This window comes from Sprattus sprattus (assembly GCF_963457725.1).
Source record: "Sprattus sprattus genome assembly, chromosome: 10".
NCBI lineage: Eukaryota > Metazoa > Chordata > Actinopteri > Clupeiformes > Clupeidae > Sprattus > Sprattus sprattus.
The window spans coordinates 14,234,229-14,253,338 of NC_137908.1; the positions used below are offsets into that span (position 1 = coordinate 14,234,229).

At 43.2% G+C, this 19,110-nt stretch overlaps 2 protein-coding genes across 2 annotated transcripts; both read right to left on the reverse strand.

Annotated features, from left to right (window-relative positions):
- Nucleotides 1–1,603: 1,603 nt before the first annotated feature.
- tmcc2 (transmembrane and coiled-coil domain family 2) lies at nt 1,604–7,806 on the reverse strand. Its single transcript, XM_080845929.1, has 5 exons — nt 7,737–7,806; nt 5,510–5,869; nt 4,414–5,072; nt 3,131–3,266; nt 1,604–2,513 (listed from the first exon to the last, which is right to left on the reverse strand). Exons 1-5 carry the CDS (start codon nt 7,737–7,739, stop codon nt 2,214–2,216), a joined length of 1,458 nt encoding a protein of 485 aa, XP_080702055.1. The 5' UTR covers nt 7,740–7,806; the 3' UTR covers nt 1,604–2,213.
- A 1,983-nt stretch (nt 7,807–9,789) lies between these two features.
- cdkn1a (cyclin dependent kinase inhibitor 1A) lies at nt 9,790–11,811 on the reverse strand (the record flags this gene model as incomplete). The annotated part of the gene is made up of 3 exons (XM_080846067.1): nt 9,790–10,711; nt 10,836–11,322; nt 11,785–11,811. The coding sequence occupies 3 exons, from the start codon at nt 11,809–11,811 to the stop codon at nt 10,656–10,658; spliced, it is 570 nt and encodes a 189-aa protein (XP_080702193.1). The 3' UTR covers nt 9,790–10,655.
- Between the last annotated feature and the right edge of the window lie 7,299 nt (nt 11,812–19,110).

Genomic DNA, 19,110 nt, shown 5'->3' on the forward strand with positions numbered 1-19,110 from the left:
TGCCAAATACTATCAGGGAAAACAAACATGCCACAAATCTACACTTTATTCCTCTTCGCTGAAACTGCATAGTCTCTACACAACATTTACTATGCGACCTCAAGCAAAAGAGCTTTGAATGCATTGGAATGAGCAACTTCTGGAAGAAGTTTTACAACGCATTTGCTTCGCTTCGCCACCATTTAAACCCGTTCGAGCAGAAACGCCTTTCACCCATCACTCACACCCAAGGATTAGCGAAAATGTGAGAGGAGTTCAGTTAACTGTGAGCAATTGTTTAATCCAGGCGATTAGGGAGTGAACGTTTACCGGTAGTGGAGTCGAGGCAGAATCTCAAAGACCCCTCAGGGCGGGCAGAAAATTCCCAGCATTATAAAGTGTCAAAGCGGCCATACTCCCACCTCTCTCCTCAGCCACTCACACACCAATGACATCCAGATTATTGGGATGAACAACAACAGAGAGTAGTTAGTCTGTTCCTAGTGTATACGCTCATATTTTGTAAATGTACTGTAATTCTGTGGTTTAACAAAGCCTATGCATTGCCGTGGGCTGCTGTTTTTAGCCAGCACGAACAGACCCTTCCTGAAACATGCAATAAGAAAACAGAGGTAGTTTATTTACTAACTAGGGAAGATATTTTTGCATTTACAACTGTTGTTCAATTGCCACCCCCTAGTTAACACATTTTTGTTTTCATGCAGTGTGTGTGAGACATTCAGGCGCACAGTTCTGACCAGCAGGTGTCACTAACCGATCCTTTAGACAAAATAGCCAGCACTTGCCATGGGACTACAACACACAATTGAGAAAGAAAGGCATGTCGATTCTGAAGTCTTTTATTAAGAATCCAAGAGAGTTGTGATAGATCTATGGTAGCAAACTGGATAGAAAGGGTATTGATGAAACATGCCAGTGAATCTGATATCACATAGATTCTATGATGCACTACCACTGTGGTTATGAAGAAGTTTTGATATTCTGGCTGGTTTTACGGACTTCAATTGTTGTAGAGATCAATCTCAGCAGTTCTTTCTCAGGTCTGCCAACATTTAATGTCATCATTCATATAAATAACAAAACACACCCTTTTTCCCAGGCTTTTAAAGTGAAAACAAATACTTGGAGCAATATGCAAAGGCCAAAACCTGACACAAAAAGCATGATATGAAACATTCAAAGACAATACAATTTCATTCATATAAATTCACCAGGAAAACTAAATGTAATTTTAGTGAGCCCCAAGCGTGTCTGACCACTTTGGAATGTTTTGCCACTCGTGACACAGCAAGGTATGGCCACCACTCCTTGCGAAATACATGAATGCCAATGTGCAGGCATGCATAAGCACATTCTCGGATATTCAGCACACAGGCTGATAATTTTATATCACACAATACCATCGCTTCGTCTCCAACACATCTTCTGATTATCTCTCACCCTGTAAGGGTTACCTCAAACAAAAGAAATAAAGAAAAAGAAGTCCCACTTAGGTTAAAGCAAAGACTAAAGACACACAACAATGGATGAAGGAAAAACCAATCAAACTAATTTAAAAGGCTATAAAATTCACACGTTGTGCCCCTTGGTGTTCAATTGCTGCCAGTCATAAGTTTATACAAAGAGGGTGGAAGAGACAGAGGAGGAAGAGACCAGAAATGTGTCCATCATCCCCCCCTCTCTCTCTGTCTTTCTCAGAGGGCTCTTCACTCTTTCTTTTAGCCTTATCATTAACGCTTTAGTCATCGTCGGCCATTAGTTCTCATTAGTCAGCCTTCACATGCAAGTTGGGCAGTTCACAGCGAGCTCACGCCTCTCAGCTCGCAAAGCTCGTTGGCGTCAGTGCCAAAATCCCCTGTTGTCACGGCTTTTTCGTGAGGAGGATGACGTGCCGCTCCAAAACGGCGGCCGTGTGCAGGGGAAAGTGCAAATGTTTCTTTTTTTTTTTTTTGAAGGAGAAAAAAAAAGAAAACGGACAAAATAAGCACACGACTTCTATCCCCTGCTTTTCTCGTGCAGCAGATTCGGTCGTGTCTCAAATGGGTCTGTGCTTCATCATCAGATCCGCTCTCCCTCGGAGCCGATTCATGGAGGAGGAGAGGAGAGGGAGCGCTGGGCCGTGGAATCAGAGGAGGGCCGTGGAAAAAAGAGAGAGGGGAAGAAGAGAAGAAGTGAATGAAAAAATAAGACGTGGTGGGGGGAGGAAAAGAAGTTCAGCTGGGGAGCAACCAGAGCTCAAGAAAGTCCCAGTGCTTCCAGAGGGTGAAGAGGAAGAGGGCCGCGAACACAGTGGAGGCGACGCGGGCGCGGGTCTTCATGAGCGGGGTGATGAAGTTGGCCATGGTGGAGACGAAGACCAGCAGCACGGCCATGAGGGCCAGGATGACGTTGATGAGCTTGCCCAAGAGGGCGCGGGCGTTGGCGTTCTCCACCCCTTCCAGCTGCACCACCTGCTGCTGCTGCTGCTGGAGCTCCAGCTTGGTGATGCGGGTCAGGCACGACTCCACCGCCTCCTGCAAGGGCCAACACACACACACAGACACACACACATACAGAGACACACACACACACAAACACACACACACACACACACACACACACACACACACACACACACACACACACACATACACACACACACACACACACACACACACACACACACACACACACACACACACACACACACACACACACATATATGTGTAAAAAATCACAAACATTCACACGTGGACACAGTAATATACTCACATGCCAAACCTGTGAACATGCGCATGTGGACACCAAACACATAAACATACACACACATACAACACACACATACACTTGTTGTACAAAACATTATATAAACACTGCATGTTGACTATACGTCGCTTTGGATAAAAGCGCCTGCTAAATAACTGGCCTTTACATGTTCTTATGTTTTTGTGTGTTTGCACACATCTTCTTACACACACACAAAATACACAACACGATGATTAGAAGACCTATCCTTCTCTGCACAATCAGTCATAACACAATCACAACTCTAATAACACAAGTCTTCTGACATTGTTTCGGTACTGAAATACAAGCACACTGTCACTGCATGGGTCTCACACATATACATTGCTGAGGTAATGCTGCTGACCTGGATGTCTCTGGCTCTCTCATAGGACTGATAGGCCACCTTCTCCTCCATGCTGACCAGCTCCTGTTTCAGGTTGGTCATTTCATTCTGGTGGAGTTCAGTCAGGTCGTTCAGCTGCTCCTCCAACCGCTCGTACCTAAACACACAAGTTCATCTTTGTATTGTTTTGGCGCTATATTAATAAAATTTAGTTTAATTTCTCTCTCAAACTGTAGAATGCCTGTAACCTATTGTATTTCTGTAGCACTATCATTTGTCTTCTAACATAATGAGAAAATCCAATTGTAAAAAAAGATGTGGTAATCTATCCTTTATGAATGAAATGCCATCTGCCCATGATGGGGATGATCTTAGCTTGAGTAAACAAGCTCTTTCAGTGTTTTCATTTATTTGATATGGTGGAGGAGAGTAATAATCCTTTCCAGTATTTACTGTCAACCACCAGGGTTCGCCAATGAGTAAGGTTCATAAATCAGAGTAATCAAATGAAATTATACTAATCAAACTAATAAATCATCCAGCTCAGGGTATGGCTGGAGCAAACACAAAGAGTCATGAAGATGCAATACTGTTGTCCATTACCGACCCAAGGCCCATCTGTATGTATCCCTCTCTGTCTCAGTGTGTGTATAACTTCACCAATATGCCTTGTCTAACTTTCAGTCAGGGCCAGCTTGACCCTCCTGTCGAGCCCACCCCCAATCACTATAGTAAAAAAACATAGGCCTACTTTTCTCTTGCACTGTTTGGGTCAGTTCTGCTACCACGATGATCAGCAGAAAATAGAACAGTGGATGTGCTGACATGGGCGTTTCTACATGCATGTTTGTAACATGCTAAGACACAACCAAAATGATCTCAGATCTGATAGAGGGTAGAGCTTCAATGGGGACGTGGCATATATTGTAGAGTGTCTAGTGGCCATTAAGTATTTTAAGGAGAATGTGCCCTTAACCAATTGAGTCACTGGAATAGGCACAGGAAACAGTTTACATCGCTTTTAGAGAGTTCAAACTATGCTTCCTGTCCCTGCTTTAAAGCACTGAGTTTGTTTATTTTTGGGCCCCTGTGATCCTGTATGTTTGGACTTTTTCTAACCTCCTTTGTAACTCTTTCTGCCTTCCTAGCTGTACATCTACATCTCTTAACTATATCACCTACTGTATGCCTCTTAATCTGTCTCCCTGTCCATTTCTATCTGTGTGTCTTGCCTACCTGTGTTTTCAGCTCCCAGTGTGTGTGTGCTTACCTGTGTTTTCAGCTCCCATTGTGTGTGTGCCTACCTGTATCTCTCCTCCTGCAGGCACTGGGTCATGTAGGAGTAGTCGCTCTGCAGCTGTCCCTTCATGTCCTCCATGGCGTCCTCCATATGGGCCTGGCTGGCCTTGATCTCATGGAGCCCCTCCAGCAGGGCATCCCACGAGCTGTGCATATGATGGTGGTGGTGATGGTGTCCGTCCAAACGGGGGCTACCCAAAATGGCTGCCCCACCTCCACCACCACCACCACCACCCCCACCACCACCGCCTCCACCACCCACTCCACCACCCCCGCCCCCTCCTCCCCCTCCCCCAGAGTTGCTGCCGGCAGCCGAGCAAGAGGTGGCGCTGGAGCACTCATCGTCGCTGCCGTACTTAGGGCTGGAGACGAGTGTTGCACTGCCACTGAGCGCCCGCGGCGTCTCATGGCCGTGGCCGTCCTCCAGCGGGTCCTTGAGCTGGGAGATGTTGTCGGCGCTGCCGAACTTGTTACGGATGAGGCTGGCAAACTCCCGTGGCTTGGAGACGACAGCTGTGTGCGTGAGCGCTGACACGCTGCCCTTCACGCCCTCCACCATGCCGCCACCGAAGCCACTGAAGCCTGCGCGCATGTTGGCACCCACATCCTTCAAGCCCTGCTGCATGTCACGAAGAACATCCTTGGGCTGACGGGCCGGACCGTTCTTCAGTGACAAGTGGGGAAGAGAAAACAAATAAAGCAAGAGAGAGAAGACAGGAAAGAGAGGAAAAGAGGAAAGATTAGTCTACTTCATGGACTAGTTCAAATATATGATGTGTGAGTGGAAGAACAGCATAGCAAATTGCTCAGGTGCATTGCTGATGTTATAATTACTCTACAGCATGTAAACCAGTGTGTATTTACACCTGGGCAATCAGTTTGGTGAGTATCCACTCCATGGCATTTTAACTGCCTGACTTCCAAATTAGGAATGGCCAGCCATCCACAACCTAAAAGAAATTGTGCAATTTCCAAAACATTAAAGTAAAAAAAAAAAAGCATTTCCCCACCTGGTTCACCATCATGCCTGTCTCTCTCTCTCTCTCTCTCTCTCTCTCTCTCTTATGTGTGACTGTGTCTCTCTGCACCTCACACACATACCTGTTCAATCTCCTTGAGCTTCCTGTGGTAGTGCTCCAGCTTCTTGTGCAAGTGTGCAATGGTCTGCGCCGACTTCTGATTCTTCTTCTCGAACACCTGCTTGATGCGCGCCCCTTGCTGCTTGTCGGCGTTATGCGCCAGCTTAAGGTACTCAGCCACGTTCTCGTCGCGCGCCTCCTGCTCGACACGGATCTGCTCGGTGATCTTGAGGACCTTCTGCTGCAGGTGCTCCAGGGCAGCGCGCGTCCGCTGCACCTCGCAGGCCTCTGAGGCCGTCGCCTCCACACTGATGTTGCCATCCGAGCCCCCATGGCTGGTGGAGGGCGGAAGGCTCAGTGTGGACACCTCGCTCTTATCCAGCTGTGTGGAGGGAAAGAACAGAGGAGGAGGAAAGAGGAGGGGGAGAAGCAGAGAGGTGTGAGAGAAGACAGATGATGAATGAGAGAGGGGACAAAAAGGAGACAAGCAATAAGAGAGGAAAGGAAGGGTAGAGGGAGCAGTGGGAAAAAGGGATGCTGTATTTAAACCCAAAGACATTTTGAATATTTCATCCTTATCAAACATTGACACTACATGGAAAAAGACAGGAGAGGATGAATTGCAGACATTGAGCGTGTGAGTGAAGCAGTTCAATGTGTTTACACACAGCATGAGAAGGCCATTGCACTTGGAGACTAAAGTGTGCACACACAAACACGCCCTTCGTCCCCCCACAGCTATTTCAAGACACTTATTTGTCTGGATTGTCCTTAAATTAGTTTTGTTTGTGTGTATGTGTGTATGAATACAGGACTGAACTGGCCATTGTAAGCTGCATGGTTTCATAAGGAAAATAAATAAATAAGCAAAACTGGACTAAATAAATAAAGAATTCCACTGCACTGTAAGCAAAATATGGAACATCTGTTCAGGCAAATCTCCCAGTAACAGTTTGATGAATCAAGGGCATGCTTGCAAAAAAGCAACTAAACAGTTGATGCATATTATAGCAAATTATTGCTTGAGCCTAATAATTATGACATTCAAATAATCCAGTCCTTTTTGAAGATACCATATTCCTTGCCTGATGTTACAGGATACAATAGATCAAATGGGAAAGTGCATCAAACAAATGTTACAGAAAGTGTAAACAAACCTCCTAGTTATAGTCCCAGTCACTTTCAGTTTCTGAGCGTGCCTTTTTTACCGTGAATCAGCGAGGAGAATATTACACTAGAGCTCAGCGAGGTTAATAATAGTCTGCACGCGGTGGGCTGTGCCAGTTTTGAGTTTAAATATTTGCTCCCCACTGAAAAGAAGGGGACTCGTCGCGGGGTAATCACTATGCCCTCTTGCTGTGACCGACCTCACAACCCCTCATCATCCATGGCAAGCCACCAGAAAAAAAGGGAAAGGGAAAAGAGAAAACAAAACCCTGCGGGAAATGTAGGGTAACTCAGGCCATTCTGTAGGATCCACAGACACTCACACGTTCACACAGCTGCCCTTATTCATCTGGCATGGAGCCGGCGTGCATCTTATGTCGTTTTTTTTATTTTCCTGCGATCCAACAGATAGAGGAGCTTCACGAGAGCTGCTCGGGTGCTTTCCGCAATGATCCCAACAGCCGGCCACCCGATGACATTTTTAGAAAGTAGGTTACGCCAGAAAGCCACACGGCAAATGAGTGGATTTAACCGCAAAACGCGGGGAGGGGAAAATCCACGTCAAAGAGTAGGCTATCACAGCCAGGGTACTTGCATCCATTCGATATCCCTCGAACACTTAAGGATTTTACACAGAAACCGGGCTAAGATGAGGAGATTATTCGGGCAGAAGGAAAGCACACTGCTCTCCGCGTATACACAACCTTGCACAATCACACACACACACACACACACAAACGTCTACACGCACACATATAAACACATCGCGAAAACCATGGTTGTGTTTCAAATGCAGGGGTGAAATAAAGAGCGTCTCCAATTTTTCAAAGAAGACAGAACGACAAGCTCTCCGAGGCAAAACGTGAGATGACTGTGATGACTGCACACAGATGTGGCGTTGACTAGTATACATGTGAAGACATGCACTGCAGCATGGCAAAAAAAACTGGATGATGATGTTGCATGACGGAGCAATGGATGGATACAAAATAACAAAAACAAATAAAAAATAGTGGTGGTAAATGAAGGCATACATATGAACTAAAAGCATGGTGATGATAACATTAATTTGGGAACATTACCATTCTGTTTAATCCAGGACTGGCAATGCCACAGCAGCTCTGTATGGGAGGCCCATCCTTCTTTCTGTTACCTTCCCCACCCCACCCCCCTCTCTCAGTCACAACAGACTCACTCCCCTCCCCAAAACCCCGTCTCTCCTTCCCTCTCCCTCTGTCTCCCCGCTGTCTGACTACAGCTCTATACGTGCCTCGTGTGCCATTGTTTAGCGCTCATGCGACTGTGCTCTCTCCCACAGCCACCCATCTCCCACTTATTATTCCGCCTCACTCTCTCTTTCTTCCTCCCGTTATTTCACTGTACGTCTTTGTCTTTCCTTGTGTCCTCAACTCTGTGATCTCCTATCTGAGAGAGCACCAGTGTTATAGCGGTCCTGTTCTGTCACAGCACTGGCTGCTGCTGAGGCACATATGATAGCGAGGGAGAGAAAGGATGAGGGGAGGGGGAGCTTAGCGCACGCGTGCAGGTGCCTCTCTGAGCCCAAGCTGGATAAACTGAGGGAGGGGGAGGGGAGCGAGAGAGGGAGAGCAGCAGGGCATGCGTCAGTGCCATTATGGTCCACTCATCCGCTCTACAACTCTAGCCCCTCGCGCACACCCCATTTTGGGAAGGGTGAGGGGCTCCACTTTCGCCACGTGCACTATGGGGCGGGAAGAGCAAGCGGGAGAGAAAGCAGGAGCGAGAGGCGCGAGAAAAATATCTAGAATCCTGTCTCTGACATACTCCAGAGCTGTGCGGTATCTGCAACTGTCAGCAGTAGATCCTCGCTTCCTTTTAAAATATTCACCAGCCGTCACCGCAAAGGAAGCGCAAGGCAGCGCCCCCACCCCTCTCATGGTGGGCACCTGCCACACACACACACACTCACACATTGCTGAGTTCTGGTTCTGGACTAAGTCTGCTTAACTGGATTCAGATTTCCTGAATGGAGTCCAGTTCTGCTGAACTGGTTTTATGGCTGCTGAGACAGAGTTCATTCTATCAGAGCAGGTTAAATAACCGTTTTGGGGTTCATTCTGTTAAACCAGAAATAGTTCTTCTGGACAGTGTTCAGTTTCACTGGACAAAAAGCCCTTCTGATGAATCAGACTAAGTTCCACTTGATGGCATTCAGTTCTGATGGTTCCTTTTTAAACACCACTGGATCACATTCAACTCTGCTGGTGCAGAGGTCGTCAGGTCCATTTGACTAGACTTCCACTGGTCTCTTGGCCAGACTCCAACTGGCAAAGGTTCCTCCACACTAATTGGTAGAGCTGGGGAGGGGGGGGGGGGGGGGGGGGGAGAGAGAAAAATGATGGAAACAACTAATCTGAGACTCAAGGGTCTATTCTGCCTTCCCAGGAGACTAGGGGAGAGAGACAGAAGGAGAATGAATGTGTAAGGATGTAAACAAGAGAATTGGTGGTGGTGGTGGGGGAAGGGGGGGGGGGGTTAAAAATGCTGTCGTCATCTTCCTAGCAACCTGCTTGACAACAAGTAGGTCACAGAGCCTTGCAGGGAGCTGGCACCTGAGTGAGTACTGGGCACCACAGCGACGCTGAGGAGGCTTACGCACAACAGCCATCCAGCCAAATCTGGAAAAGCACCGCCAGTTCACAGCTCCAGGGACAGTTTTATCTCTTATAACTGTTTGTCATTGTGTTAATTGAGTCCATGTAGCGGAATATAATGGGTCATGTAGACATAGATATAACACTTAACCGTTAAATGTATACACCACATTAAAACACACCAGATCAAACAAAGAAAATTAGTCAGCAGAAATACAGTGAACTTAATTTTATTTCCATCCATAATTAAGTGAAAGCAACACAATGTGACTTATTTAACAATAAATATGTACATATATATACATATATATTTTTTATTTATACTTTATATTTGACAAAGCTTTAGACAAAGAAGATAGTGCCATGTGCACTCAAAGACACAGGTTAAGTGCATTTCTGGGGTGCAGGCTGATACTAAACAAGGTACTTTCGTCAGGGTAGTCCGGAAAAATCAAACATGAAAGATAAAAAGCAAAAATACATGAGGAGTTGTACAGTTCTTTCTCTTTCCTCCTTTATTAACTCACCCACCACAAACCTTTTCATACAATTTGAGGTAAACTGTAAACAGATTGTTCATTAATAATATAACCCATTCCCCTCTGCATAACAATACCTTCTTATAGCCTCCTACTATTACATATTAGCATGTCAGCCTGATATATTTTATTTTCAAAATAATTTGTCAGTGTTATCTTATCTGTACGAAAGGAACAAAAATATCACAGAAAGGGCATTGTATAGAAAGACACCTTGAGGGAAACCTTTGGAGAACTGTTCCTGATACTATAGTGTTTTGAGTTCACCTATAGTGTTTTGAGGCACTGCTCCTATGCTGTCTTGCCAGTGCTCATCTATAATGGAATGTGGGTACCTACAGTATGTGTGCAGCATTACACAGTCAACAAAGGCACTTCAATTTAGTCTTGCTCTCACAATTATCTTACTCAGAACTGCCATATAGTGTAAGTGATGCAATTCAGGAAGTTTATAAAACCAGTAGCAAAGTTCACGTTGGTCCATAGTATAGCATAGTTAGACAGGTTTCCATACCACTCTCCCATTATGAGGCTTCCCTGATTTTTAAAAGACCACACCCCACCTTTGGAAATCAAAAATCCACAAGAGTGTCCCCCATGGCGAGGTTTTCAGTAACAGGGAGTGAGGGGATTCTGGTGGGGTTAGGTAGACAACCATGAATTCGAGAAGTCTCCCAGAAGAGCTGGAAAAGGCGTTTCAATGAGGTGTTTCTATGTACAAGTCTTTGTAAGTGCAGTGCAGTGCCTTTGTTGGGTTTTGAGGTCCTGAAAGAAATGTTGAATTTGCTGTTGGCAAATGAGGCTTCCTGAATCAGTCCCAGTCGTCCAATCACTGTCCTGATTTTCTTGACGAACCTACATTCCTTTTCTTTGCCAGGTAAAAATCTGCAATCAAACCAGAGGTATAGGATATTCAATGCATATGTCAAATAATAATACCATGATGGGACTCAAGATGAGACAATGGAAAAAAGATCCAAAACAAATAGGCTAGCACAAAGACACACACCTTTAATATTGGTTTGTTTTCTCTTCAGGATGTTGCTGTTGCCAGCCTTCTTCACTGGGGTTCTCTCCTGGCCCTTCAGGTTGTTTGTGTGTTTCTTCGGCGTCCTTGGTGCATTCTCCTTCCCACTCTGAAACGTGCCCGGTGCAGCCTCTGCTGAAACTGACCCCGTCTCCATGGACACACTGACCTCTGACAACGTGGACTCCTCTCTAAAGGACCCGAGGTTCCTTCTTTTTCTGAAGGAGCGGTACACCGGGGGAACCTTCTCCCCAGAAACACCCTCCCACTGGAAGTTACTGTCATCCAAGGGCATCTCGGTGATGAAGTTGAAGCCCCAACGCTGCGATGCCTCCTCCAGGTCCTGCTTCATCGCGGTGTGGAAGTCCTGCTGCAACTGCTTGTGGTCCACTGGTCCAAACAGGTTTCGCCTCACTGGACCTTTGCCAACAGATCTCAGAACACGCGTGTGGAGGGACATGATTCTACACTGTTGAGAGAACATAGAAGAACAAGTGTGATTAGAGATATTCTACATGTGTTATGTGCTGTGTTCTGAGACTACAAAAGCTCTCAAATAAACTTGACTACAATCCTCAGCATGACTACTCTGTAAGCACCATAAAAACTCCGAACTCCTAATTCTACATCATTCATTGAAAACACCCTGTGTCATCTAGTCATCTTAACTTTTCACATCAAAAAAATGTTAACCTTCTCTTGTCAAGAAAATCACAACAACATTAGCAATCTCAAAAGTAGATACTGTTTAAAATATCTTTCATCTAAACTCACCATGACTGCAACAAGTTGGGCTTCTTTCCTTGGCAAACTACCTTCACTGCTGCTACTTCGAAACTAAAGACTCGGACAGTGCAACGCCTTTTAAATTTGGTCAGTCACCAGTGTTTCATGAAGGTCCACCCTTCCCTGGGCTGGCCTAGTCTAGTACATGCCTGGGCAAAACTCCCAGCGACATGTACGGGCAAGTCTAACCAGACAGCTGTTGTACCCAACTGCTACCTTTAGGGGGCGATAGAAAAACACTGTTGAGATGAAATTATACTACAGAGGCTGTACACTGCCACTCAACAGAGTTAATCAGCGTTCTCAGAAGATACCCTCTGTGTGCATTTCTTTACTTACTCTCTCAAGTCTGTGGCATTTTACAACATTGGTGTACATGGCAGTATATCCTTTTTCATGCTCATGAAGGACAAGGATGTTATCTCAAATATGTGTAGGCTAGTAGTTGAATTCTTTGACAATTCAGTGATGAAAATGTAAATATTTCAAATTCTCAATTAAAGGGAACTTCCTCATCTTCACCTCAGCTCAAATCCCATGCTCAATGTCAAAGTCTAGCACATCCTTTCCACATCATTTCCTGGTTTTGATCAATACTCAAGACACGGCTGCATACTAATAGCGCTGGGAACCCACCAGGGTCAGTTGGGTAACTTCAGAGAAATGACACACACGATGGGGGAAGCTGCAGGGGTGGGAGCTTAAGATGCTTCTCTACTATTCCTTTCCCCAGTGTATTCTTCTTTTCTTTTCAAATCAGACAATTTACCACCAGACAACTTCCTCTATTTGTAATAGTGAGTTACAACAGCTTTCAAATGAGTCATAAGAAATCCCCATGAAAAACCACCATGAACTGGTTCTAACAATGCTTTGGTTTCTAGAAGGAAATGACTGGGAGTGGCTCCAAGTATTTGCACTGATGACTGCCTCTCATACTCAAAATGAACACCTAATGGATCCTATGGGCCTATCATAACAATTAAAAAACATAAATACATTTCATATAGCTCTCAAACCTGCTAGACACATTTGGCCTTGCTCACATTTTTCTTTGACTTTTTCGCTTTCTTCCATTTCTAAATTATGAATATGACCAATATGTTATAGGCTATTCAATAGTGAAATATTTTCTTTTAGAAGATTTAGTCTAAACATGGTTAGATTATGTATATACTGCCTCTGCACTGTAGTGACATCTCGTCACCAGCTAGAATTATCAGGTTTCAACTGAAAAAGGGTAAAAAAAATCAAACATCATGGCGGGAGAAACAGTGCTGGCTGATTGGTGTAAGGAACATATGACACGCCTCCGACCGCTGTCGACTACAACACTCCACGGGAATCAGAAACTCGTGTGACCAGTGAAGTGGAGGTTGTCTCTAGTGGGTTTTTTTATCTTGAAAGGGCGATTGTGAAAACACGTCGCCACAGGGTCAGAGTTATAAAAATACTACCCAACACAAGGTAAACAAATAACCTATGGCCTCCTGTACTGGCTGACTAGTATAATTTAGCCTACAGAGTCCTTTTGGTTAATTATTGAATGAGTGGTCACAAAATGTACTAATACACAAATGTTCTATAAAATATAGGTCAATCCAAAGTGTGTGTCCACAAGACAACTGAACACACACTTTGGATTGACCTATATTTTATAGAACATTTGTGTAGTAGTACATTTTGCGACCAATTCCAAATTGGTTACAAACCACTCAGCTTAATCTGCATTAAGTTGTTGCAAACAATGTCACTTATTTGACCTAAATATGTGTTTTTCAAGTTAATTGTTGTTCGCCTTTAAAACGTGTGTCTTGTGGATACAAATTTGAAATTGGTCACAAAATGTACTACGACACAAATGTTCTATAAAATATAGGTCAATCCAAAGGGTGTGTCCACAAGACACACGTTTTAAAAGCGAACAACAATTCACTTGAAAAACACATATTTAGGTCAAATAAGTGACATTGGTAGTTTGTCACAACTTAATGCACATTAAGCTAAGCTGTTTGTTACCAATTTGTAATTGGTCACAAAATGTACTACGACACAAATGTTCTATAAAAGGTCAATCCAAAATTTGTATCCACAGGACACACGTTTTAAAGGCTACCAACAATTAACTTTTAAAACACATATTTAGGTAAAATAAGTGACATTGGTAGTTTGTCACAACTTAATGCACATTAGGCTAAGTGGTATGTTACCAATTTGAAATTGGTTACAAAATGTACTACGACACAAATGTTCTTTAAAATATAGGTCAATCCAAAATTTGTATCCACAGGACACACGTTTTAAAGGCGACCAACAATTAACTTGTAAAACACATATTTAGGTCAAATAAGTGACATTGTTTGTAACAACTTAATGCACATTAAGCTGAGTGGTTTGTTACCAATTTGGATTTGGTCACAAAATGTACTACTACACAAATGTTCCAGAAAATATAGGTCAATCCAAAGGGCGTGTCCACAAGACACACGTTTTAAAAGCGAACAACAATTCACTTGTGAAACACATATTTAGGTCAAAGAAGTGACATTGGTAGTTTGTAACAACTTAATGCACATTAAGATGAGTGGTTTGTAACCAATTTGGAATTGGTCACAAAATGTACTACTACACAAATGTTCTATAAGATATAGGTCAATCCAAAGTGTGTGTCCACAACAAAGACACACGTTTGTAAGGCGAAGAACAAATTACTTTTAAAACACATATTTAGGTCAAATATGTGACATTGGTAGTTCAACTTAATGCACATTAAGATGAGTGGTTTGTAACCAATTTGGAATTGGTCACAAAATGTACTACTACACAAATGTTCTATAAAATATAGCCTAGGTCAGGTCAATCCAAAGTGTCTGTCCACAAGACACGTTTTAAGGCGAAGAACAAATAACTTTTAAAACACATAGGCTATTTAGGTCAAATAGCCGATGTGACATCGGTAAGTTTGCAACAACTAAATGCACATTAAGCTGATTGGTTTTAACCAATTTGAAATTGGTCACAAAATGTAGCCTATACTACCACACAAATGTTCTTTAAAATATAGCAGGTCACTCCAAAGTGTGTCCACAAGACACACGTTTTAAAGGCGAGCAACAATTTACTTGTAAAACACCGAAAGACTTAAGTGCAAAGGCTTGGGTAAAAATAACATTCCACTTACCGTGATGACCCTCAAGCAGAAAACTGAAAATGCCTTTGTAGGCTACGATGATTTCTTGTAGGTTTAGGCTTTTTAGACTTCACAGAGCTAAGAAACGAAACCGAATGATAAAAAAAAGAGACAGTCAAAACCCAAATCACGACTGCCAAATCGTCGTGGTTGTGCGCCTTGATAGAACGGTAGCCTATAGTTCAAGTTCTTCGTGTCTGATCTGAAAGTCCAACTGTTCATTCTGAAGAAGGAAAAAGACATTTGTATCCCCTTCGGTGGGTGTGGGTCTCCTCTTGAAGACGGGCGGAGCAAGCTGGCATAAAGCACGTGGGTTGTAAACACTAGAGCAGGGGTCCCCAACCTTTTTTGCACCACGGACCGGTTTAATGTAGGGAATTTTTTTCACGGACCGGCTTCAAGGTGTCATTTTACACCACTTATTAGTCACGTCATCCATTCATATTGATGTGAGGCAAGCGCGAGTTCGATACAATGAAGCCCAGTATGCTCATATACACAAAAGCTAACATTAACGTTAGGTTGACCAACACCATTGTATTACGAACGTTAAGTGCATGAAAAACACAACTCACCATAACTCTGAATCAGTGCTTGGTCTCCATGTGCCGAAGCAGTTTTGAAGGCTTCATTGGCTCGTTTGTTAGCTTGTCGCCACATATTAAACAGAGCGGACTTGGTGCGTGAGAATCACCTGTTACGATAAACCCGTATTTTAAGTAGCCTATGACTCCTGGTATTGTCTGTTAAAAGAAGCTTTCTTTTTTTGAGGTCGTAGGCTCCTCTTCCGACTCCTTAGTTGACGCTTTCACCTTTGCAAAGAAGCTCTCCAAAGATGTTTGTTTTATTACTAATTTTCGCTAGTTTGGGGGCTTTTTTTTGAGTGACATATCACGTGAACGAGACAAGCGTCTTGACGTGACTAGAGGCACAGGCGAGTTACGTCCGGGAAAATCCGGTAGTTTTTCAAAATAAAACACCTTTCAGACTCCAATAATTAATACAGCGGAAATTATATGAATTATTTATTCTTTCTGTGCGGCCCGGTAACAAATCCCTCGCGGACCGGTACCGGGCCGCGGCCCGGTGGTTGGGGACCACTGCACTAGAGGACACGTGAACATAGACATATAGCCTACTATAGGCTACATGTCTATGCAAGTGAATACTCTCCTTTTCTGATTGAGGAAATACCTCTGCAGTCCACTTCCACAGGCTCCTTGTGGAGCTAATTATTAGAGGGTTCTCTGTGTCCCACCCAATCAACAGTTTTGTATATTTACAGCATCTGATCTCCCTGCCTTGCAGCCTTAGTATAACTATGAGAAGATCAAAGTCAAATAGTGGTTAATTGTTTCACTGGGAATAATCTTTCAACACGTTGGCTAACATTGTGTTCTAAACTGGTCACAAAATGTCATGATCCCTATACCAACCTTTGTTAAATTTGAGACCAAGCCTGATGCTGTTATTGTTTTAAAACCACGTTCTCAATAGGAACAAACCGTAAATTATTAAATACAAATACTCGGTAGGTCTCGGTCTAATGTGCAGAAGACTTCAGAACTAGGTCAGTCGATTTAGGCGGGAAGACCCAGAACTGAAGGCTCTAGTATCGCGCTGCAATTTGAATAAACTCCGCCCAGACGGCCTGGTCCACTTGTTGCTCAAGTCAGGTTTGTCTATGTCAGCCAAAACTTCGGTGTAAATTCCTGCACTCGATGGATAGGCTACGCCCCGATTTTCCCTTGCCCCAGTTCCCAGCGCATTAACGGTGTTGGAGCTCGTCGGTCTAAAGAAGCTGCTGGCCAAACAGCATGTGAAATGCAGGATAGGGCGCTAATGAACAGTAGGCTACGAAAATTGGACAGTGACTCTTTTGTGTGGTGTTGCAGGAGGTAAACAACCTTGCTCTGATCACTGCTGAATGGCCTTTTTGTTCCTTGGTATGACAAAAAAGACTGCAGGTCTTTTGTTAAGACCCCTATCCCAATTAAACAAAAATTCTCACAGTGTTTTCTTTTTGAGAGAGTAGCCTCCAACATAAACATAATTCGTTACACGCCAGTGAGTCTGAAACACCTTTTTTATTTGTACTTAAATGGAAAATGTTTCTTATCTTCTAATGTCAATCACAATAGGCTATGCTATGAATAATGTGGAAAAGCAAATTCATAGAATAGAATAAACTAGCCTATAGCCTATCACAGGCCAGGATGAAAGGGTCTTCCCTCACTTTGGCTTTGGGAATTGACGTCCCTAAAGCAATTGTGAAGAAAAGAAAATAAGCTCACCAAAACTGCAAGACACATTTGGTCTTGCTCACATCGACTGAAAAAGGGTGAAAAAACTTCATGGCGGGAGAATCAAGTGCTGTCTGATTGGTGGAACATATGACACACCTCAGACCGCTGTCCATAGATATCTATAATAAAGGCTAAATATCCTGCCTGCGTTTCTGGCCGACGGAGTCGAATGTCCGCACATTTCGGCCATTTTGAGGACAGTATAGCTCACTCCCCCTTAACATTGTGTTGGTAGTGGTACTTTTTAAATAACAAGAACTTACTCAATTTTCAACCGATTTTCAAACGTAAGATATTTCTATAACTTATGAATAATAATGAAAATAGTTAAATAGTGAAAATGAAAATAATAATGAAAATAGCATTGACAGGTCTCTGACAGGTCTCGTTTGAAGGGAGTGTTCAATAGAGCAGATTGCACAAAATTCTGGCATCTTCATTGGCAATAAAGTCAGCAATTTCCTGTCGAAATCATAATGTAAGATGTTTAACAAACCAACCCGATTGGAAATCATGTGCAACTTCAGTTTTATTGAAAAGAAAGAACAATTACTCGCCAATTGATGTAAAATGACTGATACACAATAGCCGTGATACACAATTAAGCTGCACATTTCACAGTGGTGGTCCGTCAGGGCCTTCAAGGCCTTCTCTGCTGGCCTAAACATCATCAGAAAATAAATGTAATAAAATAAATTTAATTTTAATATTTTCTTTTCATAAATATGTTTTAAATTATTCCCCATAGTCCATTATCTTCATTTCATAGCTTCCAGCGTTGTTAATTTATGTTAGAGCTTTCATCCAATCATATTTCAGCTATCATGTGTTGCCACGCTCCGAGAAATCATCCCCGAGAACAGAAATCTTCCCTGAGGCCTTCAGAATTCACATTGAAGGCCCGTGTACATCTGATTGGTTATCACAACTGGCTGCTTCAGTTCATTTAAGTTGAATGAACTGAAACAGACAGTTGTGACAACCAATCAGATTTCGAGTTGGCGACACTGGGCCTTCTAGAAGGCCCGGAAGATTTCTTTCGTTGCGTTGAACGTGACACGTAAACGTCCTTTGATTGGATACTGAGGCAGACCGGTGCAGTGCTTCAGTGCTCAGTTTAGCTGGCTAATGCGAAAACAACGTACATCGGTTTCAATGCTTATTATGCTAGTTGTTTCAATTGGTAAGACTAAATATAATTACATTAACCAACTCAAATAAACTAGTTTACACCAACTTGATAATTCCAGTTTTGGATACAATTACAACGCCATTTTCAAGACGGAACTTTCAAGAAAAACTGGATATCGTGAGGATGGGAAGTTTAATGAAACTGCTTTGCAGGTGGGACAATGCGATGTTTAGTGGACAAACTTGTTAAAGCTCACATAGGCTACTTTCGGTGGACTTAATAAAACTTTGTAGACTAATCCCTGAGAATCGCCTTTTATTTTTAAGTTGTGACAGTAATATCCAAGCGATCATATAACTGAGAGTTTACTACTCTTAATGTATTGTTAATACGGGTGTATTGATTTTAAATGCTCCGGAAATATTAATAAAGTCTGTTGTACTCGACTATGTTAAGGTGATGCAATAATCACTTATACTGCCTTTCTGTATAAATATAATGGTTCGAGAGCCATGCCGTCATAATGATGGTATTAGGAGGTGGATTCACTCAGTTTAAAATCGTGTAACATCGTGTAGGACATCGCTGAAGGCCTTGTCGTGAAATGCACGGACCGCCACTGACATTTCAACATGTTCAAGCATTCAGAATTATTACCAAGGTAATGACGATTGTAAATCAAGTCAATTGTAAATCTGTCAAAATTTCCGCGAGATAAGAGTGTAAACGATTGTGAAGATCACTGACGTTACCTAACGTACCGCTGATCCCTACCGGAAGTTATACTGTCCTCAAAATGGCCTCCTGTGCGGACATTCAAGAGTCTGCCATAATCCATCTAGC